General features: G+C 34.1%; 1 protein-coding gene across 4 annotated transcripts in view; it reads left to right on the top strand.

The window, feature by feature from the left end:
• Positions 1–15,211, top strand: part of LOC123674663 (scavenger receptor class B member 1) — an 85,927-nt gene that overhangs the window by 29,655 nt on the left and 41,061 nt on the right. Inside the window, exon 2 of one of the 4 annotated variants that reach the window (XM_045609625.1) lies at positions 9,749–9,951. The exons of the other annotated variants lie outside the window; for them this stretch is intronic. Coding sequence (XP_045465581.1) covers positions 9,894–9,951 — 58 coding nt within the window. The 5' untranslated portion in view covers positions 9,749–9,893. The remainder of the gene's footprint in view (positions 1–9,748; positions 9,952–15,211) is intronic. 4 annotated transcript variants of the gene reach the window in all.

Raw genomic sequence — 15,211 nt, 5'->3', positions numbered from 1 at the left:
GCCTATTATCAATGAACATTTCTTTCAATTGAAGTTCTTGAATGGCTTTATAATACTACATCCGCAATGTATCATACATATTGTATAAACATAATCAGAATCTATTTAATCTCATCCAAGTTAAAAATCCAATTGAATCCACACACATAGTCGAAAGTCTTGGCCCCCCCTAGGTTTCTCAAGTGTTCTTGAAGTGAGATGAATATTTTCCTCTATTTCAACTGCAATATATTTGATAGAAAATCTTTGTTTGTTACTCTTCGCTTTATGCAGGATGAGACAAAATAGGAAAAAATGAGAAAACATTTAAATTTATCGATAATTTATAATTTATCGATAATTTATTTTTGATTAATTATAGTTATTTCACAACTGAATACAAATTCAAAAGTCCGTATTACCATCTCTTTTCTCAATCAACTGCCCAATACGCCTAGGCATCTCACGAATCAAGTCATTAATGAAATTTTGAGGCATTTCATTCCATTCCTCCTGAAGGGCTCAACCCAATTCCTCAAAATATGAAGGTAGGTTTTGGCGATTAGATATTGCTCTCCCTAAGTAATACCAGTAATCCCATCAGTTTGATTGGACAAGAAAAGTAGCCCTACATCAAGGAGCTATGTCGAACCACCAGATTTCGCAACGTTTGAATATTCCACGAACTTCAGTAAGGCGCATAGTGGCCTTTTTCCTGGAAACTGGCAACGTTACCTGGAGACCGGTGCCTGGTAGACCCAGAGTAACTTCTGCAAGGGAAGACCATTATATCGCACATTTTACTCGAAAGAATCGAACGGTATCTGTAACAGCCCATCGAAGTACTTTTGAGGACCTACAGACGGGTACTCTCAACCAGTACCACCTCAAATTCAAGGGCAAGAAGACCTTTGAGAGTATTTCGGCTATCGCCTGGATAGAGAGCTAACCGTCGGCAATGGGCAGAACACCATCAAGACTGGCTTTCACCACAATGTAGCAACGTACTTTTTTTCGGACAAGTCACGATTCGGTTTGCAAAGTGATGGTCGAAGACAAAGGGTTTGGAGAGGTCCAGGCAGACTAGAGCGACTCAATTTCACCTGGGAAGTTTGGCCCTTTCAAGGCGGATCAATAATGTGCCATCTACGTAGAAAACATCATTGAACCGATCGTTGTTCTACTGCGCAACGAATTTGGGGATAATTTAATTTATCAGGATGATAACGTCCCACCATACCGCACATGAAGGGTTCAAAACATTCTCCAGGAAAACAATATCCATAGAATGAACTGCCCAGCAAACTCATCAGACATGATTCCAATTGAGGAAGGAATAGGGAGAGCAATATCCAATTGCCAAAACCCAACTTCAAATTTTCAGGAATTGAGTTTAACCCTTCAGGGAGAATATGCCTGAAAATTTCATTGATTATTTTATTTGTGAGATCCCTAGGTGTATTGGGCAATTGATTGAAAGAAGAGGTGGTAATACGCACTATTGAATTTGGATTCAGTTGTGGAATAACTATAATAAATCAAAAATAAATAATCGATGAATTTAGATTTTTTCTCATTTTTCCTATTTTGTCTCATTCTACATAAAGCAAAGAGTAACAAACAAAGATTTTGTATCAAATATATTGCAGTTGGAATAGAGGAAAATATTCATCTCACTTCCAGAACATAGATTGTTTATTTCTTGAGAAACCTAGGGGGGCCGAGACTTTCGACTATGTGTGTAGATTCAATTGGATTTTTAACTTGGATGAGATTAAATATATTCTGATTATGTTCATACAATATGTATTATACAGGGTGTTTCCTAAACATGCGGCAAAAATTCAGGGGGTTGTTCCTTGGACTATTCTAAGAATATTTTGTCCTTTGATGATTTTTGAAAAACCTATTTGTTTCGAAGATATAGGGGAAACAAAATTTCAGATAATAACATTTTATTATGAAAAATTACATGAAAATTCAACTCAACCTACAAAAACTGTTGAAAATGACCACCTCTAGCCAGCATACAAGCATCCAATCTTCTCCTCATTGACTGCCGAACCCTTTCAAAAACACCAGGATCATTTCTTATTAAGTTACACCCAGCAATGATCCGATTTCGCAAGTCTTCCACATTTTCTACTGGAGTGGTATAAACTAATGATTTTAGATGGCCCCATAGGAAATAATCTAAGGGGTTTAGTAATTGGAATGTTGTTAAACAAATTTAAAAATAAATTGTACCTACTTAGTAAACACAGTGCGGTACGCATTTTTATTTAAACTATTATTAATTTTAAAAATATGAAAAATGTTGTTCGCCCTGTATCTTCGAAACAAAGAGGTTTTTCAAAAATCATCCAAGGACAAAACATGCTTAAAATAGTCCAAGGTACAACCCCCTGAATTTTTGCCGCATGTTTAGGAAACACCCTGTATATTGCGGATGTAGTAATATAAAGCCATTCAAGAACTTCAATTGAAAGAAATGTTCATTGATAATAGGTATTATGTATATCAGTTGGTCATAAAGAAGAAAGATTCCTAGCTTTTGATTCTTTCATTTTCATTATCATTCCTAGATTTATGTATAAGCGAGAAGCTCAATAAGCTGATTCATCACCAGAGATTACCAGAAACACGATGTTTGTGGCGATCTCTAGTGCATTAGTTGGACCAATGACTATGCATACTTGCTTTCGTATCTTATCCATGGTTATCTTTTTGGTACATAGTTTTGCTCTACACTTCAAGTGACGATAGCTATCTCAACGATATCTAGTGCATTTTTGGAGCTACAAGACGAAGAGTGAACTTTTCAAGGATATCACTGTTACCTAACTCCTTCCATACTTCTAATCTAAACTGTCATTAGGCAATTTGAAAACGATGATCACTTCTTTATTTCGAATAGTGTTTGTCGCGTCAGGTAATCAAAATTTTTAGGAACGTGTTTGAAGATTCAAGGTATTTCGACGAGTTATTTGCCCGTTGCTCATTGGTCGAGGTTGGCTATGAACTGGTTTGATATTCCAGTTTTCTCATGACGATACAAATTCGATTTTTTCAAAGGACGATGTCCAAAGACGACTGTAATTATGAAAATTACGAAGATATGTTGTATACTTCTATTAGTCGAGGTCACATGTCCATCGATAAATTAACTATAAAGTATTGTGTGTTATGGGAACATTGGACAAAATTGGCTAATTGAGCAAAATTATTAAAAACTGAAGGGAACTCAAGTTTAGCACCGATTAAATTTCAATCAAGGCAGAATTATAAATGCATAAAAATATTTTGCTTTTGATTCCATTGAAATGAAAAAAAATTAAAATTTCCACTGGTAAATTAAATAAATCAAACCTCTTTGAACTGCTGGTTTCCAGCCTTTTACAGTTTCAATTCTATGTTCATTATAACGAATTTTGATTGAAACTATGGTACCATGATCCTTTTTCTATTGAAAATCCAAACCACTGTTTGTTTTTTGAGAAAATTGTTCCCTTTCTGAAATCAACATGGCTTCATTGAAAAAAAAACGTCTCTTGAACTTTTTTCATAGAATGTACCATTTTCGAAATAATCGACTTCCTACAAACTCAATCAAATACTATCCACAAAATTTAATTTTTCAAATTTTCTTATTAGTGATAAATGGGAGTGCAAAAATTGACGTAGAAGATTATAACGCTTTCATATGGCATTTAAACATTCCTGATAGATACTCAAACAATAAATAAAGTTTGTGAATATTTTTAATTTTTCAAGTGATTGATAAATTTTCTTCGTGAAATGTTCAATTAAATGCTATCTGAAAGCGTTATAATGCTTCACGCTCATTTTTGTAAAGACATTTATCACTAATGGAAAAATTCTAAAAATAAAATTTTGTGGATAATAAACTGCACAAAAAAATTAACGCACATTCTGAAAATCTCAATTTTAATGAAAGTTAACTCTACTTTGACTTTATAACTTATTTTTTATGTTCTCTCGGGAAGGTTTTGAACAAAACAAGACATATTAAATGGAAGAAAAATTCAGGATTTCACCGAATCTTATGTGAAAGAAGAGAAATAAACAATTTTTAAAATACTGGAATGCTGATAAGTGATTTAATACTTGGTATTTCCACCCCTTGCGTTAATTACAGCTCGGCAACGACGGTTCATACTCAAAATGAGTGATCTTAAAATGTTCTGATCTAATCCTTCCCAGATTTCTCTGAGTTGGATTCCTAAGTCATTAAGAGTAGCTGGATGATTTTCTGAACTTCTATTGAGGTTGTCCCAAACCTGCTCAATCGGATTGAGATCTGGACTTCTTGCTTGCCATTCCATTCGAGAGACTTCAACCTCTTCAAGGTACTCCTGAACGATGCGCACACGATGGGGTCTGGCATTATCGTCCATAAAAATGAAATTTTCACCAATGTATGGGGCAAATGGCACTACATGCTCTTCAAGAATGTTCCTTATATACCTATCAGCATTCATAGCTCCATTATCAACGACCACTAGGTCTGTGCGAGCAGTCAAAGATATTCCACCCCATACCATAATCGATCCTCCCCCGAAACCAGTAGTATTCAGGAAATTGCACTGAGCATATCTTTCATGTGGACGTCTGTATACAAGGGAACGTCGATCACAATGGTAGAGACAGAATCTAGACTCATCTGTGAAGAGAACTCTTTCCCAATCAGCCTCTTCCCAATGGGTATGCTCTCTCGCAAAATCCAAACGCGCCCTTCGATGGGCTGGGGTAAGAGCTGGGCCTCTTGCCGCGACACGAGGCCTTAAATCATATCCTCTGAGGCGATTTTTTATTGTCTGAGTGCTAATTTGCACACCAAAAAACTCTCAAGTAACGTTCTTGAATGGAAGTTGTTACCCGTGGTCCAGCCTGTACTGGTCTTCGGACATTCATACCTGTCTCCCTGAATCGCTGCAACATTCTGGACACACTTGTATGGGAAACTCCAAACCTTTCTGCAATTCTTGTGTATGTGCAAAACTACCGCTATATCAAGCCATTGGATAATTTTGGCAGGAGACGCTTACTTATAATTAAAAAACTGATTTTTGTTTCAAAAACGAAGCTGGTTGGATTATATTTTTATAGGAATTTTTTCCTTGAAGAGAGTTGTTCTATCCGACGCCAAAATTATTGAACTAAAATCTGGACTACCCTGTATAATTTCGTTAAGGTGAAGTCAACAGCGCGATTTTATGAAACATGGGATTTCCTTGAAAATATCGTTGTCAGTTTCGCGAAAACAATTTTAATATTGGCACCATATCGCGAGACAAACAGGTAATTTTAAATCACTCGAAAACCGATGATTATTTCGGAGAAAAGCACGTATCAACGTCGAAAACAAGGTTGACAAAATCTCGTTTATCAACTTTTTTTTCCGTTCAAAATATGACGTCTAATTAGAAAACGAGAATGATCTTGAATTTCGAGGTCTTGCCAACCATACAGGAAGAAGATGAAGATGTACCTTGAAGATGTAATGGTCGTATACTGAATGTTGAATAAAGACTAATAACGTGATTAGAGATTAGAAAAAATAAGCTATTGGAATTTCGCAGAATGATTTTCTGTTCCCTTTTCTATCACTGAATGGCACAAATCATATGAATATAATGTTATAATGTTTTTATTTAAAAAAATAATAAGGGTAAATACTTTTTTACCTTTGAGGATCTTAAAGGTATTTTGGCACACATAGAGCTAATTTAGCTATTTAGATTGATCAGTGCTTTTTCGCTCATATTTTTGAGCAGTTGATCTCCTAACAGAGCATAGTTTTTTTTTTGGGAAGATGAATTCTTGGAAAAAAAATTTAGATGAATTCGACTTCCCACTCTATTCTTTTATTCATAATCAGATTACTCATTGAATTCTACATTACTTTAATGTAAAATTTGCATAATTCCCAAGAAAATTTGTGTGAAATCTGAAAAAAACCTCTCTCGGATAGGGCTTCATTTCAAATGTTAGTAATTTTGAGATATTTGCATGGAAATTCTTGATTTTCAAGCTTCTATCAGAAGACATATCAATGCTTCTCCTCTTTAATTAGAAATCCAATTGCATATACAGGGTGTTTCTATTTAAATGTCACAGTCAAACATGGCAAAAACGCCAAAACTCAATTTTTTATTTGGTCATGTGGAATCTACGTGAAAACAATTTGTTTAAGTGTAATTCATACTACTTCTTCGAAATGCTAATTTCCTGAGATAAGGGCAAAATCTCTTTTTTTTGCTGAAGAATTGTCTGATTTCGAGCAAAATATGGAATAGGGGTCCAATAAATATGACCGCTAAAATATTCAATTTCAAGCTTCATGCAGAATTCATGATCGCGTCACCTGAACCATAAAAATTGGTAGAAGAACATCTAAAAAACCTGATATTTCCGGTATCGACCAAGTTGAGAATTTTCGAGCAGATATATAAAATAACGGTTTCAAACTTGTTGTGAAATTTCAATTGAGCTGAAATTTTGCGTGTAAATGATTTCAAGCTGTGTACGTTATTCATATTAAGAACCATAGAAAACTTAATAATTCTCAATCATAGATCTGACAAGGTTAAAATTCAATTTGTTTATGTAATAAAATAACTTATCAAATGTTTATACTAATATAACGTCTATAAAGATTTTTTCTGAGTCTCATAGTTCTTGAGATCGAATTCAGGACACCTGTACAATATTTTTCATTGATGAATTATGAACTTAATGAATTTCATTTTCAATTTGACTGACCCCGTATCTAATAATAGTGTTTATTGAAAACCATCCTTAAAATATTACCTTGTGGGTAGGCAATATTTGTCGCGCAAAAGTGTTTCATTCAAGATGTTTTCTTACGAGAAATGTTACTTTAAATTAAAGAAATGCCATTTTCCAACTTCGACATCCAGTATCTCGAAACCTAGTCATAGGATTGAATTGGACCCATAGACTTTCTTGTTCAGGACGTCATATTCTACAGAAAAATTAACGCGTGAAAATGTTTCCATTAACTGCTGCCTGTTCCTTTGGATTTTTTTTTTGAAAATTAAGAAGCTTAAGGATTTGGTATAAAGAATTTAGTAAAATATACTGAAGGAACGAAACAATTTTTTGAATTTCGTCCCCCAATTTTGAATAGTTTCACAGTTACCATAGCTTATTCCTTCAAGGGAAATACGTTTTGTATAAAATTCCGATTTTTCCAAATTTTCACTTGCACTTTGCGATTGAAATAAGCATTTGGCATCAAACGATAACGAATTGAATATTCTTCCGTTGTCATTCACTTGAGTATTAATCGTAAACTGAAGATGACGTTCACGAGTGGAAAAGAAAGAGAAATTACTTTGTGTTGTAATCAGAAAGACGACTGCAACTATAAGAAAAAGAATAAATAGGAGAAGTGACATGGACAGACGATCTATTCGTCAGTTTTTGCAGACCACTGTTTATATAACACGGTTATATATTGGGAAAGTTACTCTGTCCAATAAAATTGTTTAATCTTCGGAAATTTCTATTAGTTACGTTTCATAACAATGTTATACCAGGTGTCCTAAGTTCGAATGCCTGTTGGAAGTTTCTGGAGGACTGGGCCTATTTGATTTCTGTAAATTGGGATTTTGATATTATTCGGTATTCTATATTTAGCTAAAATATTTCATACGAGCAATGAAAATAATATTTCTAACAATATTCCGATGAAACATATCTAATGAATTCGACTCGTATTACATGAATCAAGAAAATCTAAAATAACTCAGAATTTATGCATTTTATGAACATAATCCACGCAGAATCTTATATTCATGAAAAAAATATGGTTCTTATTTGAAGAAAAAGTTATGGTCGAATTGTTTTGAAATTTACGACACAATATTTTAAACTACCTATAATGACATTCATTGAATTCGACTAAAAAAATATTTATATTATATATAGAGAAGAACTCTAATGTATAAAATACGTAGATACTATTCCCGTTTTTTTCAAACAAGGTACTTAAAATAATTCAACATTTTGAAACAGAGAATACAATTTTCACTGCATGTAAAGGGTGTTTTTTTTTAGAGCTATAGAACTTTAAATTGCAATAAAACAACGATGGATTATTCGATTGACATGAATTTCATTTATCCGCAAGATAATCTTGTGGCATTACATTTTTAATATGATTTTTGGCATATGACCGCCACGGCTGGCTCGGATGTAGTCCAATTTTCGATGACTTTTTCCAACATTTGTGGCCATATATCGGCAATAACACGGCGAATGTTGTCTTCCAAATGGTCAAGGGTTTGTGGCTTATCCGCATAGACCAACTACTTTTCATAGCCCCACAGAAAGTAGTCTAGCGGTGTTAAATCACAAAATCTTGGAGGCCAATTCACAGGTCCAAAACGTGAAATTAGGCGGTCACCAAACGTGTCTTTCAATAAATCGATTGTGGCACGAGCTGTGACACTTGTTGCGTCGTCTTGTTGGAATCACAGCTCCTGGACATCATGGTTGTTCAATTCAGGAATGAAAAAGTTAGTAATCATGGCTCTATACCGATCACCATTGACTGTAACGTTCTGGCCATCATCGTTTTTGAAGAAGTACGGACCAATGATTCCACCAGCCTTACTTGATGATTGTTTGGCTGAATTCGATGAATTGCCAAACCAAACTGAGAATAAATAACTAGACAGCTGTTAAATCGGTCTCCATCTTGAACAGTTATCCCAACTTAAAGTTATATACCTCGAAAAAAAAACACCCTTTATAAACCGAAAGTCGAAAAAGATTTTAGCTTTGTAGATGATATCAAATAATATCATAATCTCAATTTTCAGATTTCAAATAGGCCCAGTTTTCCAGAAACGTCTAACTGGCACTCAACTTGGGACACCCTCCCTGTATATACATACACTTTAGCGAAACATCATACCGAACTGGCGATAACAATTATACGTCATTTGATAATTACTGATATTTTTTAGTGGAACTTATAAGCGATAGAATAATAGTTCTAATTGATTGGAAATATCTGGAAGTGGAAAACTATGTGGTAGTTGAATTTCCACAAGGATATTGGGTAGTCTGGTAAAAATCCTAAAATTCCTAAAATTAACTCAATAAATTCTTCCTATCTTAACGAGAATAAACGTCAATCTTGAACTTTATCCCAATTAGTTAATTCTGATTTGCGTGAAAAACCATTTCATCGGTCTGATGTGTTTTTCTTGGTGGTTTTTATATCCTAATATTAAGCAAAACAAGCTATGAATTTTAGACTTAAGTTTATTATTTCCTGTTATAGCACACACTCACCACGAAAAACTAAATAATAAATATCCCACAACTAAACACTACACTGAAGGATATATTATGTTAAGTTTATTTGCCAAAAAAATTAAATAATTCAAAAGCACAATAAATTCCTCATTAAATTTCAAATAACACAAGTGGACCCAAGATAACCTTTAGGTTGTGTTCATTTGAAATGCCAATGAAAAAAAATTATATTTAAACAAAATAATCATTGATCCTGTGACTATAAGAAAGAAAATGATTCTTCAATTTTGATCATCGATTTTCAGCCCTCAATATCAATGAACCAGGTTCTCGATTTGAGAAGATTAATGCAGAATAATAACATATCGTAATTTGAAATATAAACACCCATGACCGTATTTCATAACCCCATTATTTTATTATGTTTAGAAATTAATTATTCAATTTCTTTCAGAGAGCAAGAAAATCACCGATCCACAAACGTGTCAACAATCTCATTGGGAATAAAATGCAGTGAGATTTCGGTGTATGTGAAGTGACTTGTGTTATTCCTTGTGTTTTTTTTTGTTTTAAAGTTTTCGAGTTTAAAATCTAGCAACATGAAAGGAAGGGAAAAGCTTTGTGCCAAATTGTCCAGTGCTTTCCTGAGGAAGTGGTGTAAGTAGAGTTCAATGATATTTTGAGAAAATGGAAATATTTTAGGTTAATTTTACTGTTTCAAAGAGACGATATATCTAGCTGGTAGATATACATAGATTTTGCATGTGTATTTAACAATGTATTACAATTATATTTCGTATCGACCACCCAAAACCTTCTGACTTCACAGAAGTACATTCCTGATTTTGATGAAATAACTCGAGAAAAAATAAAATCTTTCAAAAAATAAAAGATGCGTTCATAAGGACCTTTTTTCAAAAGCTACTCAAATAAATTTATCTGAGTGTTGCTCAGATAGTTCATGGACATTCACCAACTTGATGGTTTGAAGTCAAAGAACTAAAACATGTTTGCGCACAGAACGCCATTAGAGGTGATTGTAAAATTCAAACTCTTATATCTCAATAGTGTCAGATGATCTAAGATGTCATATGCTTTTGTCTTGTTCTACTCAAGGCTTACTCTGACTCTGCCTTATGACCAGCGAAAGAAAAAAATCAGTACGAAGATTACCTTACCACGTCATGTAACTAGTTCCTAGTCCTTAACGTTTTCCACTATCCCAAGAAAGTGTCACTGGTAACTGAGCAGGAAAGGGAACAAAACCATAGATAGATAGATAGACCATAGATCACGAATAATATTACGACTCCTACAATCTGGATAATGTGCTATGAAAAAAATTGTCGCACTTTATATTCCGATTATAAATATATATTTTTTTGAGATAGAGCAATACAAAAAATTATCAATATCAAACAACAAAGCATGTGTAATTGTAATCTTAGTATTAGCAGAGGAAATGAAAACAAGGCATCAACATTTCAACGTATGATACAAGAGTACAGATAAAAACCTCAGGAAAAACTCTTTCTGCCCGTATAGGTGTAGTGATTGGTTTGTGTATTCGTTTACAGAATAAGCTGACAAATTTATATTGAAGGGCTTTCTCTTCATCCAAACAAAATCTTTTATATCCCTTTTCTTTACCAACGGTTGACGACTTTATAATTAAATCTGAAAACAAAGAAGAAAAGAACCAGAAAAGATTTGATTTCCATTATGTTGATTTGAACTTGTTGACCCATTCTAAAAAAGAATCTGGAACTGAAAGGATAGCTTGGAAACCACTATGAAATTTATAAATTGGACAACTATTCACCAAGTGATCAATGGTTTCTTCTACATCACACTCACATAGTAGGCTTTCAACAGAATGTCATTTGAAGAGCATAGGTACTATTGCAACGAGTATGACCAGTCCTTAGTCGATTTAAAATACTCCAAATTCTCCTAGGAGGATTGAAACCTAGAACTTTCTCTGAAGGATCAGCAATTAGACTTTTGTTGAAGAAATTGCAAAAACTCCATACCAAACGCCAAATTTCCTTGTCACTTCCATTAGATTGAAGAAAAGCTTAACTCATAAAGGTTTGCGAGACTTTAATCTGGCAGTTCTAGTATCTGGGAGGTAAGATACAATTGGAAATAAGTTCGGGTAGAAATGAAATTTATCCCAACATTTCTTGACTGAGACCTGTCTACGAATATGAGGCGGAAGTATATGTGATAGCACTGGTAACCATTGTAAAGGTGTTGATCTAATAGTTCCACTGATAATTCTCATAGAAACGACTAATTGTGCATCAATTTTATGAAGATGAGCACTATCATCAGCACCCCATGAAGAACCGATTAATAGACAATCACTTTTACATAATCATTCCAAAACCATCAGTACCCACATCCACTTCCGATGTGTAGATGCCTAATTGAAGATTTCGTTCCTCATATATGCAATAGATATGAATCAACCAATTTTCGAGAAACAGAAGGAGGAAATAGAGGGAAAGAAATAATGGTGTTGATTCGATTAGTCATCCATTCTTCAAATCGATCTTAACAATGATATTTGAGTTAGTCATGATACGGGTACAGGCATATCATGCAAATGATGTAGTAATGTTTCGACTTCAGCTGAATGAATGCTTCGTTTTGGTATTCATAATATTATATTATCACCTTGATTAGATAGAAGCCAACGATGACTAGATCGTTCCACGGCAATTAAAAATCGACTATCATTTTGACCAAATATCCGCAATTTTCGAATTTTTGATCTAGGAAAGTGGCCTTGAATAGTTTGATGGATTTAATGGTTTCTTAGCCCGATATGTGGCAATTTTGTTTTTTCACCTAGCCACCTAGTGAAAAATATGCCTCGATGAAACTTCGATGCGAAAAATCGCTATTGTTCAAGCATCAAGTAGACATATTATGTTCAACGCATTCCACAATCAGCTAGGGCTTCAGCGTTTGTGTGAACTGAACTTTATAAGGATGGAGATGCAAATCCAGAAGCAAAATACGTCATATAATGCCGTAAGAGAGACCCGAATGTTGGGCGCGCCGCGGAATGGATAAATTTGGATCTTCTCCAACACTTTCACTTACAGCAGCAATATTTTCAGTAGAGCGTGCATTTCGATGATGTATGGGCCTTAAAACATCTGTAAAATATCCAGTCTCTGCGAATTTTTTCACTATTTTACTTTACGCTCAGCTGAACGATTATGTCGACCATATTCTACCTGTAATACACGAATCGTACTACTAGAATAATTATTTTTTTAGTAAGTTATCACAATTTTCACACGTTCAGCAGTAGATAAACGATCTATATTGTTGAATAGCTAACCTTCAACTAAATATAGGGAGTTCGAAATGACTGCATATTTTTAGCTAAAAAAGTCTCATCAATATTTATCGCTCATATGATCTGCTCAGGTGTCTGCAAACTTTTTTCAAATCGAAGTGCGCCTCATCATATCGAATATACTGAGCAGATCATATATGAATATACAGGGTGGCCATTTGAAAACGAAACAGACGAGATTACAGACGAAATAAAGTTTTACGATAGAAATGCTCGGACAGGTCGATTTCTGTTTCGAGGGGGACAACTTAAGATGTAGGTTACGGACGCATAGCGCTTCAACCCTTGCTGCTACAACCCCCACCCCCAATTTTTGAATAGGGAAGATGGGGTGAGTGATACCGCAATTTAAAGGTATTTTTATACTGATTTCAGCACAGTAATTGTTTTTTCATTTTATGCATTAGTTCTCGAAATATTCATTCGTTAGTTAGTTAGGAAGGAAGCCACAGTCATGGTAGTTTTGAAGCTCAAAATGTCGATTTTTCACAAAACACTACAAGTGCCATGAAAACACCACTTCATTTTCAAATACTTAGTTAAGAATATTTCGAGAACTATTGCATAAAATGAAAAACAATTACTGTGCTGAAATCATTATAAAAATACCTTTCAAATGAGGTATCACTCACCCCATCTTCCCTATTCAAAATTTGGGGGTGAGGGTTGTAGTAGCAAGGGTTGAAGCGCTATGCGTCCGTAACCTACATCTTAAGTTGTCCCCTTCGAAACAGAAATCGACCTGTCCGAGCATTTCTATCGAAAAACTTCATTTCGTCTGTAATCTCGTCTGTTTCGTTTTCAAATGGCCACCCTGTAATATATGGATATAATGATATCGAATGTTATTGTGATTAATTTACAAATATCAAACTGGTATGTATATTGGATTCTATAAAATCTTGAAAATCAAAATTCAGAGGCAGGTGGAATTGAAGAAGCATGTCAAGGCAAGAAAAGCACATACCAGCGTTTTTTAAATAAGGATCTGTGAAATTATCCTTGTGCTGTGGTGAATGTGTTTGAATTCCTAATGTCGATGATGTGTTTGAGTAGCTGAAGGTCTTGCATACAGACTGTCTCCTTTGGCGTGAAGTGGAATTTCGAAAGAGGCTCGTGTTCTTGTTTTTTTTTTCGATACATGCGTTGATTATGGAATTATTATGGCTAGAAAAGTATTCACTACATGCATACATCATGTGGAATAACATGTTTTTCCGAATTTGAAGCGTAGTTCTCAGATATGACTCGATTTTATGCTATTTTAAGCAAATTTATTGGAATGTTATATGAATCATAACATTATACCCATATAAAAACATAATTCATCAACAAATGAATGAATCATATTTTCTTCAAGGAAATTTAATGCTTCCTATATTGAAAATAAACATTTTGAAATCTTAACCCCTAATTTTCAGTTCTATATCAGTCTATTACGATTGAGTATCACTAGGTCCATTAGAGCTACATTCTCAAATTGTTTGGAAATACCCAGGATGCACCAAAAAGTGTAATTAACCAAACATAAGTTTCTTCATATAGAGCACCCTATTTTTCAATGAATCACCGTTTTTGAAATATTTCGATTTTTCATAAAATGGAGGATCTTTGGGAAACCTACTCCAAAATAAATGATTTAATTTAAATGAGATTTCGAAAGTGAATCCTGAAGAATGAAGGTAATTGCTGATTTTTAAATATGATTTGGTGCATTCCAAATGGCATAGTAGGTATTTTATCTTGTTAATATTTTATTTTCTACAAAATGAGAAAATGAAATATAGGATTTGGAATTAGCCCAATGTTTACGTTTGGATAAGTCATGTAAATTAACATACAAACTTAAAGTGCCCCATAAGAAAAAACATATATGTTTGGTCATTTACACTTTTTTGGTTCACCCTCTGGGTATGTCCAAACAATTCAAGAATGTAGCTCCAATTTCAGAGCTTAATCGTTATAGAGCTTCGTGTCAAATGTGGAACATCCTGCACAGTGTATATCTCAGTTTTCCTTGAGGTATTCTTTAAGTTATCACTTAAAAATTATTTTTCCACTTCTCTTGATTTTTTCGCCAATCACATAATATTCATATTGTTTCAAGAATCAATCCCTGAGGAATTAGTTTAGGAGTTAGTTGATTGAAGGAAAAATTTCCACAAGTGATCTTAACAGTTATGGAATGGGAAGAAAAACTCATATGATGCAATGAAAGTTCATTAATCTTGGTTCTTCCCAAACGTCATCGCCTTTACCTTCTAAACATGCATTTCTACCGGTACTTCTGTGCCACTTCGCTTCATCTTGGGTGTTGGTACGTGGATATCTACATCTCAATAAGCCGAGATTTGAATTCTACTTGTGTAATAATTATTCATTATATGAATGTTGGTTGGCAGAACTGTTTTTTGTATCACAAATTTGACAGATAATAGATAAATCCATGACAGGAGAGTTACGAGTACCAATATAAAATAATAAAAAATAACTATGAAATCTGTGTGCAACCGAGATATTATTGCACGAATTAGTTCTACA

Source organism: Harmonia axyridis, chromosome 3 (assembly GCF_914767665.1).
Source record: "Harmonia axyridis chromosome 3, icHarAxyr1.1, whole genome shotgun sequence".
In the NCBI taxonomy this organism is placed as follows: domain Eukaryota; kingdom Metazoa; phylum Arthropoda; class Insecta; order Coleoptera; family Coccinellidae; genus Harmonia; species Harmonia axyridis.
This window is presented reverse-complemented; position numbering and strand designations above follow the sequence as displayed.